We start from the raw sequence: 16,482 nt of genomic DNA on the forward strand, positions 1-16,482 counted from the left end.
GTTACAAAGAAAAACATTTATAAAAAGCCACAGATCCTGTAGATGTGAAAGGTTTGGAGCAAACATCTGCTCTGAGCATCGCTCCCTCGCTGGCAAAGGTGTGCGCCAGCGAACTGATTATGCTTTATGAGCTCGGCTTTAATTAAACGGCTGACGGCGAGGGGCACAAAGACGATCTCTGAAGGCGTTCACGAACACACTGCATCTGTGTCTACTTTTCTTCCTCCGACTTGGAGAGCACAGCACATATCGTCACCTGGCCTCACGCGCGATTACAATTCCGTTTGGCTACACCACCAAAAACCAAGACACTTGCGGTAAAACACACAACCGTCAAGCAAGGACCACTCATTTCCCAGGAAGTAAATAATTGATTTGACCACATGAACAGCATGGCCGCCTCGGTTTGAATTTGCATTATTATCTCTCTGGTTTTACAATCTTGACAGCAGAAGTGGAAACAATACAACCTGTTGTTTGGATTGACAGAAAGCTTAATTAAATTTCACTCCGTTGGGAACAAAAGCAACATTCTACTCTGTAGCTAACAACGTCGAGAAATATGCAAGAGAGATCAATGGTGTGATCAGAAATATTTGGTGACTGGCTCAAATAATTGGCCACCGGTGTGTGACATCCAAAAACAATGCATGCAGAGTGATTTTATAAATATTGTGAAATAAATACGGGAGAAATCCAACGTGGAGGATGCCACCTGCACTCACGGTGCTCCACTTCTTCAACATTCTGTTATGTTTCATTATTATTCTAAATTGGGTTAAATTTTAAAAACAACAAATCCTCACAGTGGCGCAGTGGGTAGAGCTGTTGCCTTGCAGCAAGAAGGTCCTGGGTTCGGTTCGGGTTCTCCGGCTTCCTGCCACAGTCCAAAAACATGACTGTCAGGTTAATTGGTTTCTCTAAATTCTCCCTAGTGAATTGTGAGTGTGTGTGTGCCTGGTTGTGTGTCCTGTCTGTCTCTGTGTTGCCCTGCGACAGACTGGCGACCTGTCCAGGGTGACCCCGCCTCTTGCCCGTTAGCTTGTCCCTAGTGGCCAGTGTCCCCACTAGGGACAAGGGTGTTAGAGGATGGATGGGTTAAATTAATGTCTTTCCTCAAAGTTCTACCCTATTATGATAAGGTGGAATGTTTTGAAATTTAATTTTTTTAAAAAGGGATGCACACAAGTATTCATAGCTTTTTAATTATTTTAAGTATTAATAATTTGTTGATCCACCTTTGGAAGTAATAACGACCAAATTTTTCTTTAATATGTCAGCCAACAACAAAAAATTTAGATTTCTTCAGAAAAGTAATGAAAATTTACATTTAAAAATAAGAAAAAAAAAAGTATTCACACCTAAAGTGTTTCACTTTTTTTTTTGTCAGATCATGACAGCATTTCAAAAACTGCATTTCCATTAACCATAGCATCGCACAAATTGAAATTATGGAAATCAATTTGCTTAATGAAAACACGGCAATTTTGAAAAAACAAAAAACTTTTTTTTTCGATAAATATTTTTTGTGCTGGATGAGGTGTTTTTTCACCTTTATCGAATTCGATGTATTACGCAAAACTGCAATGGAAACACTTTTGTTTGCATCACAGGAATCACGTGATTAACTGCCGGATGTTACTACTGGCAGGAACAACAAAGAAGACAACAGGAAGTGGTAGGAGGATGATGGTTTGTTTTTGTTCATGTCCAGCTGGCTCCACCAGAGCTCTCACAGCGTTGCATAAAAAGTTGCGCATCATTCCAACGTGTTGAATCCAAAGCTCTTCTGTGAAATCACTGACTACAATTTCCCCACGTACATCGCCGCTCCCAAGTATAAAGATCTTTTCATCTCAACATCTGAATAAGACGCAGACGTCTCCTCTGACGGCTGAATTATGAATATATGTCAAGTAACTGTTTACATCCATCGCTGCCATGATTTTTACTGTCTTTTTGTGTGATTTTAATTTCATTTCCTCTCATGTAAACAACACAATTGCGAAATTGTGCTGTTGTTTTTTTCATCATTAGTGGAATATAGACAAAAAATTACACACATTTGTTTTGGATGCAATACCTGTAAGACCAACGAAAAAATGTATGTATGGTTTGAAAAACGTTTTATGAATGAAAGCATGGAAAGAGTGGCGTGCATTTATTATCAGCTCCCTTTGATGAAAAAGGGAGCTGAAATGTAGAGTTGCAATAATACCTCTACATAAAAGCGGTCCCGGTTGAGCAGGAAACTCCAGGCGTGTCACAATAAGCAATAAATCAATTAATCACATGATAAATAAAACAAGGTCAATAATTTCTATTTGCACGATTTGTTGTTTTTTGTTTCTTTTTCTACCAAAAACGGGATGATAAAAGTCTTCAGTCTGGAGCTTTCGTCTCAACTAGCCCTACTTTTGAAGGACAATTTTGTCTACAGAGACTTTATAATTCATTTTATTTTGTTGTTTCTGTTGTTTTGTTTAATTGGATAGTTAAAATGTCTTCCAGTTCCAGTGTTAAATGTCCATCAGAATTTAAAGTTGCTGTGTTTTTTTTTTTTATCTGTGAGAATACTATCTTGCAATATTATGCCATTACTGTTAGAGATTTTTTGGTATTATCATTTTATTATTCCTTTAGATTACATTCAGTCTAAAGAACATTGTGATTTTCTTTTAAAGTGATTCTCTTCCTTATGTGTGTATGAACTGACCTGGAAGTCACTACTGTCTGTTTATCTTCATGTGAAACAGTTAACAATGTGTTTCTCAGACCTTTGATTAGTTATCACACCTAGGAACTGGGTTGCTAGTTGATTGTATCAGAAGTTTTACGACCTTTGTTGTTTTTCCTGACTGTCCCCTAGGTAGAAATTCCTTAGTCGTAAAACTGTGTTTGATTGTGTTCGTTTAGGGGGCTCCTAATCTTATCAGCACCAGCCCCCTTTGCTTTTGTTTTGTGTTAATAAAAAGACAAGCTCTACTGCAGAGTTTCAGAACACATGGTGAACTGGTCAGAGGAGCAGTTCGCTGTGTTTTCTCCTTTTGCAAAAGCTTGGCTATAAAATTCATAATACGTTGTCTGTGGTTCTTTATTTTATATAGGTTCGAAAGGAAAAATACCTATCAATTACCATTATATTAATTGAAAAAAGCTCTCAATACATGATTCTCTGCTCCAGTCTCTGTGTTTCTGCGGTGGACATTGACTTGGCCAGGGAACAGATCACCTGAGGCTACTCAGCCGCGCCGTTGGGAGCCGCGAGACGTTCGGCAGCGGCTCTCTCCGTCTCCGGCTGGCGCTTCCCTTCCCACCGGGTTTACCCGGCGCCGTCGAGCGGCCGCGCTGTCCTCTCTCTCTCTCTTGAGCCAATAAACCCGCTCAGGAACAGGTGCGCCAGCCGATGTGCCAGACGGAAACCGTGTCCCGGTTCAGCCGGCGCTCACAGCACACCCACACTCACACATGGACTCTCGATATAGGTTCTATAAATTTCATAGACGGATCATCATTTTACTCCCTTTTTTAATATCCTGATTAAATTACTGTCACATAATTTTATTGCTACTTTGTGATTTTATTTTATTTTTTTACCTCATTTGCTGCCTACTTTGCTTTAAGTGACAATATTGTAAGATTTTTGCTCCTTAATGGTGACCTATTATGCTTCCTTGAACAGATTAGCATAACTCTACACACTGTACAAATTACGCTGATGTTAATTGGACTCAGAAATTGTAAGGTTTTTGCCAAACATCGAGTGGGTAAGCACTTCTAGAAGAAGCCGAGACCCAAACGGAAGCATCAAAATGTGAAAGATGTGACATTTTCCCCTTTAAATAGATGCCTACCACCCATTTTGGGCAGAAAAATACAGTAGCGGAAGCAAAACAAAACGTCTTCACGTTCACCGTCACATGAATACTGGTGTAAACCGACTACCTGGGCGTGAGCGCCGTTGATCATCAGGTAGTACAGCTTGCTGAGGATGCTCTGCTGGAGCTGGTCCCAGGAAATAGACCGGTCCTCCCTCATTAGGAATGGCGGCCCAAACCTTCAAACAAACATAAAAGGTAATTGATGAAAACAAAATGGAACAACCAAACCCACATTAGCTGTGCTCAGTCATAATGATGCTCAAGTTATTTATTTATTTATTTTTTATTAGTCATGCGCCGCACTGGCACACAGTTCTCATCGCAAAACGTCCACGGAAGGGCAAAGAAGGTCGATAAGGAGGAAAAACATTTCTCCGAGATGACGGATCACATGACATTCCTATTATAACACACGTCTAATTGAGGGCACCCGTCCCCGGCGTTCGGGGAGATTTATTATGATGAAACAATATGAGCATCCAGAACCGTTCAGTAGCCGGGCAGAAAGGGAGAGATGTGCATAACGACGCAAAGTTAATTTGTTTTACGGCAATATTTTTGCATTACGCTAATAACGTATCGCTGTTGTTTTGTTTTCTCATTGAGATGCTACAACAGAAGCTGGGGTGAAGATGTGATTGAACGAAAAGATGGCAAGGGCGGCATGTAACATGACAGACAAAAAAACAGACAAATACCAATGAAAAGTTCATTTATTTCTTTAATGTAACCAAAAAATGGGAAACTGGAGTGAATATGATCAACAGTTTAATAACGTGACGCTGGGGTTAGAGCTGGAAAACATAAGGTACAACGTGTGATTAGCAGGACAAATTCAGTAAAACGTTTTTCACAGTTTGTTAGTTATTTTAAAGGTTTGACTGTGTTTTGTTTAGGTATTTTCCCCCCCAGTCTCCTTATGTACAGATCAGAATATGAGAATCCTGACATACGGAAGGAATTTGAGTCTTTTGGTTGTTTTCTTTCTTGATTAATGAATTGATTTTTACTTTGTTTTTAAGTTAATTTGGGTTTCTCTTTTGTTTTATTTATGCCATCCAGCAGGGCCGGTGAAAGTCTTTTTAATTCAGATTTTTTATTCAGCCTTTTTAAAGCAGATTTTAATTCGGGCTGCCCTACATTAACATGTCAACACCAGACACTTAATTGTTCCTCGGCTACACTATGTGTGTAACATACCTTCTAATATTAGCGTAATTTGTAATTAACTCAGATCTTACTGGTGTAACTGTTTTAACCTTACAGGAACAGCAGACAAGAAAATATGCTCTAATTAATTTGCATCTTTAAATGGAGAGTGTGGGATGGTAATTTAATAACATCTGCAGAGAAACACTGAATTTTACAGTAAACAAGTTAGCAAGTTTAATGTCTATTACTTTTAAAATCTGTCACTAAAAATGTGCACTACAAAATAAAATCAAATGATGCTCTTGGGAGCCCTCTTGGGGTGGGGAGGGTTGAAATTTTTTTTATAATGAAAAGCTTTCAGCTTTACTTTGAGCTAAAAGTTATTCTGCTTTTAGCTTAAAGTAGAATTAAACTCTACTTTAAGCTAAAAATGATAATTATATTAAAAAAAAAAGGTAAATATGGTATAATATGTGGATTAACTGCACACAGAATTAAATTTTAGTCTTTATTTCTGTTCATTTTGATAACAAAGAGCTGATATAGGTGATGGCTGATGAGGTCAAAAAAGGATTTTGTTATCCAGAAATGTCAGCCTACTGAAAAGGCATGTTTCTGTTTACAGCACACACGTTCAATCCTGAATCTGTTGAGGTGCTTGGGAAGCTTTGTGTGCTTTAACAGAAACAGTCCAGACTTTTGTCTGCTTCGCCCAGACAAGACATGCACAATGTCCTAGCGCCTTAATGCAAGGCTGCATTTAGTCGTCCCAAAAACGTGCCGTGTCTGGCGGCTCTTGAAGCTCCGATAGCAGCCGCAGGACATGCTTTGTGCATTTCACCCACCCATCAGAGAAATAGTGCAGATAAGGCAATAAAGTCTCTCCTTACAGCCCAGGAATTCAGGAATGTGTGTGTGTGTGTGTGTTTTATGTCTTCACCTGCCTCCACGCAGAGAACGAGCACAAAAGTGTGACCGAAGTGAAACATCACAGATTCCACCCCAACTTTGGAAAAGCGGCGATAAGAACGTTTGGAATTTTTCCACGTTAAAAACACGATTTCACAGTTTAGAGATATGAAGCAAGTGGAGAGTTTTGCGCCGTTTTTTTTTTTTCTTTTTTTTTTTGGTAATGTACCTGTGATGTTATTCTAGAAAGACCTGAGAAAAAAAACCGAGTGTGTGCGACTCCAATGTCATGTTCTTGGCTCGGCTGGGCTCTCCAGCTGTCATCTGGTGAGGGGAGACGTGTGGGTGGATTGAGCAATGACAGAAAGGCATCTGAAGGAGAAAAAGAGACAACAGCCCTCGTAGATGGGAGCTAACTTTTCCACTGCGGTGTTGGTCATCTCACCTGTACTGACCTCTTTGGACCGTGACAGTGGGACGACATGACGGCGCTCCTTGTGGTGCCGGATGTTAGAGCTGTCGTTTGATTTGGAGCTAACCTCACTGAGATCCAAATTCATTTGAGCTTATTTTATAATGGAGAAGAAGAAATGCTTTCCGATCTTCTGAGAGGAGGAACATATGATGGGCACTGGATTTAAGCTGATCGGGTAATTAAAGGTGCAGTATGAAACCTTTACAAATATATGTTTTGTCACCATGCAGTGACAGTTTGAAATGAGACAGCAAGTCTGTGGAAAAAAAACAAACAATGTCCTTCGCCTCCTTCCTGAGCTACTCCAATGGTCTGCCAAAAACGCACCGCTCCCGACCAAAAACAGCCAACTAGAGCCAGGAGGAGTGTCTTAGTGCTGTCCATCAATCTCGTGTACGCTGCTCAATGTGCTAATGGTGGAAAAACATCTCACCGTTACAGGAAAAACAGTTATCCGCCATCATTCGTGGCATTTGAGGCAGGCTATGTTGTGGTGAACCAGCTGTAGCTCAGAAAGGAGCAAACGGAAGGGGGTGAGCACGAGAGTGATTGACAGCGCTAAAACCTTTGAAATCAAATTGTGCAGAAAACAAAAGCAAACTTGAAGAAAAGAGAATTTGTACTTTGGTGATCATCCCCCCCCAAAAAAATCTATTGTCTAGTGTTAGATAATGTGCTTATTTCCCATTAAATGGTTATCACATTTGTAAGAAAAATCCATTCATGAGTTAAACAGTGTAATTGAGTAAATGGGTTGCACTAATGACCCTCTGTCTCTCTCTACTTTGTCGTCTTCTTTCTACAGGAATCTACGACTTTTAGAGTCTGTCTTTGGACTTTAACATGCTTTTATTTTTAGGTGTTTTCTTTAACTTTTTCTTAATCGGTAAGTTGATAAAGTGAATTTTGAAACCTGAAGATTACCGACAAGTATGGTCTGAAAATCTAATGCTAGCAACTTGAACAGATGCACTTTTTTAGGAGGTTTTACATCTGACTTTAAACCCAAACTTGACATGTCTTCATTGCCTTGATGTGGTTTCTGACCTCTTACTGAATAAATGGTTTAGTATATTTACCTTACAGTCTGCTGGCCTGTTCCAGCACCATTGCACACCAGCAGCAGGATCTTGACTGGGACACCGTGGTTGAGGAACTCTGACGATAAGGCTCCAGATGAAGGTAACCTTTGACCCTCAGGCCCGGAGGAGTAAGGAGATGATGGCAGGCTGTGATGATACCCTGAGTAAAGAGATAGGAGAAACAGGAAACAGTGTTTGGAGAACCCTTCATTTTTCTCCTGTTCACATTGCTTGCATAGATAAGCTCACAGCTCAAGTGCTTTTGTAAGCTCAGAAGCAATGACCGTTGAACCTCAGTTAACACCTCAAACGAGAGATTGAGACAGATTACGAAGATACACAAATTGGCAAGACAGCAGTTTCTATTTGAAGAACGGTGATTCAGTTGGGGGGAGCAGATGGACCAATGGCGGCTTGCTCTATCAGCAGGAGGCCGTATCTGATGCTGCTTCTGCTGCACATCCTGTCCTGGTGGGGTGCCAGGCAGCAACGCTGCTCCCCTCGTGTCTCTTCCAGCGCAAAGGAGTGTGTCTGACTGAGAAGGAAAGCTGAAATGATAAGATCCCTTGGAGATGTGACGTCAAAGAGGACAACCTTTCTTTGTCATCACAAAAAGCAGGTGAATTTGAGTGTCAGCTCGAGAGAAGTTCGAGGAGATAAATTAAACTTGTAGACACTGAAGCGAGGTATCGATCGACCACAACAGCTGTCCCTTCCTAAAACCACAACATTTTTATTACAAACGCCAATGATTCCCGATTCATCACTGACAAAGCAAATGCCATGGCAGAGGATCTCACAAACAACCAAGCTTCTGTTCGAGCATGCAGCGTTTTGCCCACGAGATAGAGTGTAATGATTATTATGCAGTCTTTCACTTTTTAATGTCTCTCTAATGAAGTGAGCGAGAAAATTTGCCTAATCAGGTGCGTCCATTTACTTTAGCAGCAAACTCTGCAACAAGAACAAATCACCAGTTCCGTTCAGTGAAACGTAAAGACACAACAATGACCTTTAGTCCTGCCTCATTAAGAATAGCCAGGAAAGCATGAGGACATTCTGTTAAATCTATGACAGTGAAAGTGGCAGAGCGGTGTGAGAACTGCTGTGAGGCTGAATGCTCTGTTGTCCGAGGTTTTGGCCTCTCTTGTCATCACAAACAGGCGATTACTTTGAGACAACTTCAAGGAACTTAATTGCAGAAAACCACAAACGTGGAAACCTAATTCAGGTTTGAGAAGACTCCGCAGGAACAATCTCTGGGTGAATCTCTGGGTGAAGAGATTGTTCCTGGGTGATACCTGAAGGTTACACCTCAACTCCAGGGAATCTGTGAAGAAAAAGTTGCTCAAAAGTAATGGCAAACAATAGGGAGGTGGGTGGGTGACCACTTCGTGATGGTCCTACTCTAGGGATGTGGAACTTCACCCTCGTAGAGGAAAGGGTGGAGTAGGATGTCTCCTAGGCTTTACCATTTGGAGATTTTCGGTCCACTGGGAAGGAATTTGGAGAGACTATTAAAGTGCATCTCATTATCGTAGAATATCCTTAAAAACTTAGATTATTTCAGTCACTTGCTTCATTTGGGGTAGCATGTTATCTGCCGGTGTTAGTCCACTGCGTTTTGTCAATCAACGCGACAATCCACCAGTAAATGTTCTTTTGCTGACAAGCTCTAAGGAGATTTCAGTCACTTGCTTCACAAACCCTACCCTGTGAACCACAGAAAGTCCTTGTCAATTGGAAGACTGCTCACCTGACTCACTGAATCCATCCATAAAGACGGTAAGTCATAAAATGACACGCCTAAAGACGATGACAGAGTGTTCACAGAGTGCCGTATGACTGGAAAGACAAAGTGTTGTTGAAAGAGATGCACCACCAGCGGGGATACCAAAACCTGGAGAGGTTTGTGAATCATCACCTATTCAATAGTTTGAGGGAGACTCACAAGCTGTGTGGACTTTGGCTGAAGTCAGTCACCAAACACAGACGTGTCCAGAATATGGGCTATGACCATCACATTCTTTGTGTTAAGCCTGAACCAGAGACAACAACAGAAGTGTCTTAAGTGGGCGATAGAGAATTGTTGCTCTAATGTCTCTTTTCAGATTAACGCACATGATGCATTCCATTTGAAAAATCATCCCTAAATCTGGACAAAGACTGGAGAGACACAGAGTCCAAGCAGCTTCAGGTTAATGTTAAGGTTTCCATAGCTATTTGGGGTAGCATGTTATCTGCCGGTATTAGTCCACTGTGTTTTGTCAATCAACGCGACAATCCACCAGTAAATGTTCTTTTGCTGACAAGCTCTAAGGAGATGCTGACTTCATTACTCTGGCATTTTTCCTGATAAATAAAGTGTGTATGACATAATTCACTAGGTTGTGTTTGGCCATCAAACTCGTTGATGCTAATCCTGTTTTCTAAAAAGGCAGAGGACTGACTCTTGGTACCTACAGGAAGCTTGTGAACTCGTCGTGACCTCTGTGTTCCCCCAAACTTATTTTAATGTCAGACAGATGCCGGTTGAGCTACTCTAAGTACAGTCATTAAGCTCGTAATTAAACACCTTCACATCGCAGCAACGGCGTTCACTTTGCCATGTAGGGAACAGAAACAGAGGTTGGGTAAAATTTGTGTCTGTTGCTTTTGCCACATGTATAGCAGAACAAATATTCGTGTGTAATTATGTCTCCTGAATTGCTTCACAGCCACTTTTGATATTTTTAATTAAATCTACATAACAGCACAGCCCCTGTGGCTTAGTCGGATTGATGTTAGCAAGGGTTTTATAATTTTCTCAGTGATATGGTACGGTAAGAACACATTTTGAAGGGGCAGTATTAAGTATTTTCCAGGCACAGTGCCTTTTTATAACACAATCAAATAGTGGAAATAGCTCGGTAAGGGCCTGGTGTTGAGTTCTGAAGGCAAACAAAATGTCGCAATTTTCGTCACCCGTCTACGTCAATGAGAGCCGATTTCGGCACTTTGCGTGAAGCATGTCGGGGCCTTCCTACAAACGGGAGTAGATGAATGGAAAGGGAAATCTGTTGTAGCAGCAATATTTCCCTTGTAAGTTTTGTAAGTTAGAAATGCACGGGATAGGAACCTTGTCATTCCTGCGATTCTTGTCTTTCACAAACTTTTTGAATTCTGTTCTCAAACTGTTTTTGGGTTCTGCCCTGCCATCACTGACTATGAAACAACAGGAGACATTCTGAATTAGACCACATTATACAATATATGTAGAGGGAAGAGGATGATGCAAGAGAGTGAATACAAGTGGAAAGATCTTAGTTACTCGTTTCTCCTCGACTCAGTCCAAGGATCATGACACTTTCTACTCCTTCACTTGCACACAAGATAAAACGGATGATACATTTGCATGGTTCTACAATAGGGTCCATGCTTATAATATTTTCACAAAATGCTAACTGCATATAAAAATGTCTACATTTATTGTTTAATAGGATCATCAATAGGATTTAATCAAAAACCAATTCATGGCTTTTTATGGATCATATTGTTAAAATTTAAACCACATTTACAGTGCTGTAGGCAGTCCAGTCAATAACATTGAATTCAATAAGTATGAAATGAATAAGTTAATTAATAAAAAGGCAATGATTTATGCACAAATCAATCCTGCATCTGCATTCAGATGATTTATTTTGTGCATTGATGAACATTTACTCACTTCAGCATGCTGAATGCTTAAAGTGGCTCCAACAGGAGGGCAGTTCAACCTATTTTCTGATTATTTCATCTATTAATTGGCAAAAGTAATTAAATTGTATAAAGAGCAATGATTTTTCAACCCCATAAGACATAAGCTGTACATTTTTCACAACAAATTCCCAAAAAGAAAAACAACAAAAAACTTGGACCCTCCTTTTGTGGCAAAGATAATAATAATAAACGAACACAATAACGGCAGAGTGGCCAGAGGCTATGCTGGGAAACCACCACACAGTTCTAATGAGACATTATTTATGACTGTGAGGGATTTCTTTTGCATAAGTCCACACTCTGCTTTGGATGGAGAAATCTGCTTGGCCCGCTTTTCATGAATAATGGACACTTCCTGATGTTATGTTAGAAATGCCAGCGTTAGGGAGGCATTGTCATCAGTTTTTCTCTTCTAAAACCCAGCAAGACCATCTACTTAGATAGAAGGAAAAGCATTCGAAATGCTTCACACGTTTCAATCAGGCTTTGCACATATGCATTGTTTTCGTCTATTACAATTTCTGCAACTGAATGTAAAAAGCTGAGTTGCAAAGTTTGTACACAGAAGCAATCTTGATCTTATTCAGAATAATCTTCAACTACAGATTTGTTTTACAAGCCTTATGTAAAGCACTGTAAAAATTAACTTTGTAGGGTATTAAAATCCCCAAAAATGTGTTAAAGTTTATGGGGTGTTTTTATGGTGAATTACTTTACTTTCTGGAACTATAAGTGAGCGTAAAATCTTATGGGGATCCTTAAAGCCACAATAACAAAGAAATAATCCAGAAACTGACAAAAATAACAGATAGACTACCTTGATGTAAAACATAAACAAATAAAATGTAGCCAACCTTCTTTCAATTATTTCAGAAAATGCAATTAGTTACTCTAAACATAATGTGTCTGTTTCTCTCTGAACAATATAATCCATTATAAGGAGATCACATGAGGTCACACTTTTCAGATTTCCATTTGCACAACTTTTGAAAACTAAGTTTTTCCTTCTGCTTCGCGACCATGCACCGCTTTGTGTTGGTCTATTATTTAAACTCTCTCCCTAAAGTTTGTGACTTGTCACCTGACAAAACATGACAAACTCCCAGGATTGTAATAAATACTCTTTGTGAGGCAGAGCTCAGACTGACAGCTGTCTGCGTGCGTTGCCGCCGCTTTTTTTTTGTGACAAACAACTTTTAAGGTAAAAAACAGTCGAGCTCAGTTCCCACAGCTACCTGAGATGCGCGCAGAGCCCCCTCTGATGTAGAGCGGGGGCGCCTGAAAGGCGTAGATGACGTCGTTCTCGGCGATGCACGTCAGGTCGTCCTCGTCAAAGAAGGAGCGGTGGAACCCGGTGGAGTACACCTCTGTGAGGATCACCTGGAGGATGACACCGGCGAACACGCCGGCGGAAGACGGTTTGCTTTCAGGTTCCTCTAACCACGCTCTTCCTCGTTCTGTTGTTTTCAAGAGTTACCTGGTCTGGGGAGAGCTTGCCCTCGTCCGCCACCATCCTCCTGAGGCAGGCCACGGAGCCGAACAGAGGCACGGCCATGCCGACCCGCAGGTACCGCTGGCCTTTGGTGCTGAACACCAGAGTGACGCACAGCAGCCTGACGAAGACAGAAGTCGAGAGAAAACGAGACGTAAAGCGTCTTCCATTTTGATTTCTGTTCTTTTCCCCCCCCCCTTTCTTTCTTTGTTTGGATCCTCCCTTGCCATGAAGGGACAGAAGAAGGCATCCATAAATAAAGCAATGCTTTTTAGCATAAATAATAAATAATTAGGACTCAGCCTTATGAGTGTGAAATAATGGGAGATCTCTGTTGCATATTTTTAAAGTAGGCAGCGCTTGGATCTGACCTCTCCGGTGGACGAAAAGTCTGCAGTGTCAGGAACAGATTATTCCTTAGACAAAACCAACCAGCCAAAAAATAAAAACACAGCAATTGTACAGAATGAGATAAGCAGAGAGTATTATCCTTTTTTTTGGCCCTTTTAAAGTATGAGTATGATTATATGCATCAATGTAAATTTGATTTTGTTTAATCACCATGAGAAATCAATTACAAAATTATTTACACTTAGATAAAAAAAAAAAAACATGGATTATGAGCTGAGTTTTTGTATAAGAAAAGGGTCTCTGTTCATAAAAACTTTATTTATAAACCACACAAATTCAAATAAAGACAGAAGGGCTTATAAATAATATCAGCACCACAAACCATTCCTGCAGAATTGCTACTTCCCCGGAAAAGCGGCTTAGCTGATCTATGTTGTTGATATTTGGAAGCACTGGGAACAAAGCATGTTTAGGTAAAAAAATAAATAAAAAAATTCACGAAGCATTCATTGCACATGTGCAACGTGTGGGGAAAGTAAGGCCGCTATGTTTCATAAAAAAATGCTCTTAGAGCTGAATGTAAGGCAGGCTGTGTCCTAGTGTAGAATCTGCTTGTATTCCAGCGGCGGGAGGTTAATAAAGGTTAAGAAGTACAAAGTCTATAGAGTTGTTAAAAATTCAATGAGGACGTGAACGACATGAATTTCGATTATAAAAGTAATTTTTTGCGCCAAGGTCACTTTAACTTTTACCCGGTCCAACGAGAGAGAGAGAGAAAAAACCCCCATCTCACTTCCACTACAAAAGAGGCTTAATAATTACATTCTGCACGTCTTTCTCAGTTGAAAACTATTGGCGAAAATGCTACATTATGCATCCAGATTTCCCAAAAAGAATATAGACTGATTTATTTTTCTAGATTTAAAACAGACACATACGTTTATATTTTCCCGTGCTGTTATTTGTTCTCCTGGTCATTATTTTCCCTCCGTTTCCTCCTTCCTGTGTTGCTCATTTCCTCGAGGACTCTGCGGTTGACGGTCTGACGCCTTACCAGCTGTAAAACCTCGGCTCAACAAGCTGCACAACAGGAGGACAGCAAGCCTCTCCTGAGTTGCCAGATTTGGTTGCAGTAATCCAGTCCTCCTCCGTTTCGTCTTCCAGATTCAGTACCTCGATTTCAGCTCTCGCTTCTATAACTTCTATAGTTATCACTTCCTGGTTTAGAAATTCCTTATTGGTCCGATCACTTATTAATACTCGGTTCATTACTAGGGATGTACCGATCCCCTTTTTCACTTCCGATAACAATAACGATATCTGAGGTTTAGTATCGGCCGATAACGATCCGATACAGAAAAACAGAGCTCAATTGACTAAAAACTTTATTTTTTTTCCAAACGCAAACATAAATGTACTGAATTGTAAATTTATTTTAGAACTCAGCACCAGTACAGCACTTAAATACACCAATAGCTTCACGAGCTTGGTCAAACATGTAAAACTCAGCGCAACATAACAGCCAATGTAGAAATAAAAAAAAGAAACCGAAAAAAACAATAGGTTGACTACCTACCAAGCCTACTCTAAAACATCAGAACTTAGCTTAGTTAGTTTGTAATAAATATTGTCTATCACCTATTGGGTCACTGTGAGTTCATACATTTGAGTCACAAGGTCAAACTCCTCAAAAATGAACGTTTGGTGGATTGATAATCAGTTTGGATTCATTTCTGTACTGAAACATTTTTCAGCTCCGTATCTTTGAGGAAGTTACGACTTGCCGCGAACTGCCGGTTTAAAAATCCTCCCACAAAAACTCAACGGGATCCGATCTGACGGTGTCGTTCAATAACCCTGTGAAGTTTTCCTCTTTGAGTCAATACTTGGTGGAATTGCCCGAGAGCTGTAGGTTTTTACTCTTACTCCTACTCTCTGACAGCGACGTTCTTTTTCTCCCGCGCTCGCGTGTAAGGAAGGTCCAACAGATGAACCCTCTTTCTGATCGGAGACGTCTACGCTTCGACGTGTGCGGCTGTGGGAGTTACTTGTAGATCCCTTGATGAGATGCTGGCGTCGCTTTGCCTGGAGCCGTGTGCTGTCGGGCTCATTTTTGTCACTCGTTTTCTTCCATTTTCTGTATTTGTTCGAGTTTCACCGGGTGAGAGTGCGAGTATTTACAAAAGGGAGAGTCCATCAAAGGCATGACAAAACTTTGATATAAGATAGTCAAGCAAAACATTAAAGAGTCCTTAATTTTGGGGTTATGTCTAAAGGTTATAAGGAGCTAGTGTCTTGCAGCAGGTAACTCTCTTCATTTAGTAAAAACCCAGATTAGTTGTTCCTGGAGACTGAGACTAATGGCTAGTCCAAGAGGAACTTGGACTTCTGCATCTTCAAATGAGCTCCAATCTCAAAAATGCCATATTGGATTTGCTCTTTTGATTATTGAAGAGGATTCACGTACAATTTAACAGGTTCATTCAGTTCTAAACATGTTAGAAGCATCAGATTTGTGAATAACCAAAATAATCTCAATAATAAGTCTGGGTCTCATAAACTAAAGGCAGTGAACCCCATTCTATTTCATGTATGGGTTGTGCTAAATAAACAGACTCCTAATGATGCCAACCTAGTGAATTATTTTGGTCATATGTCTAAAGGTGTGAATGGCTGTAAAGCCAGAGAGGCCCAGGCTGCAGTGTAGAAAGATGGAACCGTTAGCGTTAGCGGACCTAATGATTAGGATTAGCACTTCAGGGTTAGCTCAACCTACTTTTTAGTTAGCGGAATCATTGGCGGTCTAAAGTCTCCTACCTTAACTTTACCTCAACTTCGTGAGGAAGCAAAGTTCGATGAGCCCAGCCCCTTTTAGCCGTTAGCTTCCTGTTTATTCTGCTTTAATCTAATTCGAGTTTGTTTAAAGATTGAACTCTGATGCAGACCAAGAAAGTGAACTCTGGTCAGCCTAGAAACCTTCATTTTGGTTCAGTTAAAGTGAACTCTGATGCAATTTGATTGCAAAGAGTACTGGAAACTGCTCTCATAGCTTCCGGTACTACAGCACATGGCATTCTGGGTAAATACAACCAAAACAGCGCCAGCAGGAGAAATGGCTTGTCGTCTTTTGCCAACGACAAAAGATTCCTCTTTATGGAAAGAGGAATCCAGCAACCGCTAAAATCTCCCGCCACTCTGTTTTTGTTTACATTTCGTGAAGAAAGAGTTCAGAGTCTTCTTTACAGGTTTTTGTTTCAGCGGGTCTTGGTGCAGCGCCACCACAGGCGAGGAGCGGAACAGGTTTTACAAAAGGTGTCACAGTTCGCTATCAGGTGTGAACACAAACTTAAACAGAAACAGAAAGAATCCTGGCGTGCGATGCAAGCCAAATGATCTGAATTA

At 40.5% G+C, this 16,482-nt stretch overlaps 1 protein-coding gene across 1 annotated transcript in view; it reads right to left on the reverse strand.

Annotated features, from left to right (window-relative positions):
- Nucleotides 1-16,482, reverse strand: part of usp43b (ubiquitin specific peptidase 43b) — an 81,534-nt gene that overhangs the window by 16,011 nt on the left and 49,041 nt on the right. The window contains exons 5-8 of the mRNA XM_032587707.1: nucleotides 12,715-12,850; nucleotides 12,473-12,617; nucleotides 7,497-7,659; nucleotides 3,946-4,057 (exon numbers count right to left, since the gene is read on the reverse strand). Of these exons, the coding sequence (XP_032443598.1) occupies nucleotides 3,946-4,057; nucleotides 7,497-7,659; nucleotides 12,473-12,617; nucleotides 12,715-12,850 (556 nt within the window). The remainder of the gene's footprint in view (nucleotides 1-3,945; nucleotides 4,058-7,496; nucleotides 7,660-12,472; nucleotides 12,618-12,714; nucleotides 12,851-16,482) is intronic.

This window comes from Xiphophorus hellerii, chromosome 16 (genome assembly GCF_003331165.1).
Source record: "Xiphophorus hellerii strain 12219 chromosome 16, Xiphophorus_hellerii-4.1, whole genome shotgun sequence".
Taxonomy (NCBI): domain Eukaryota; kingdom Metazoa; phylum Chordata; class Actinopteri; order Cyprinodontiformes; family Poeciliidae; genus Xiphophorus; species Xiphophorus hellerii.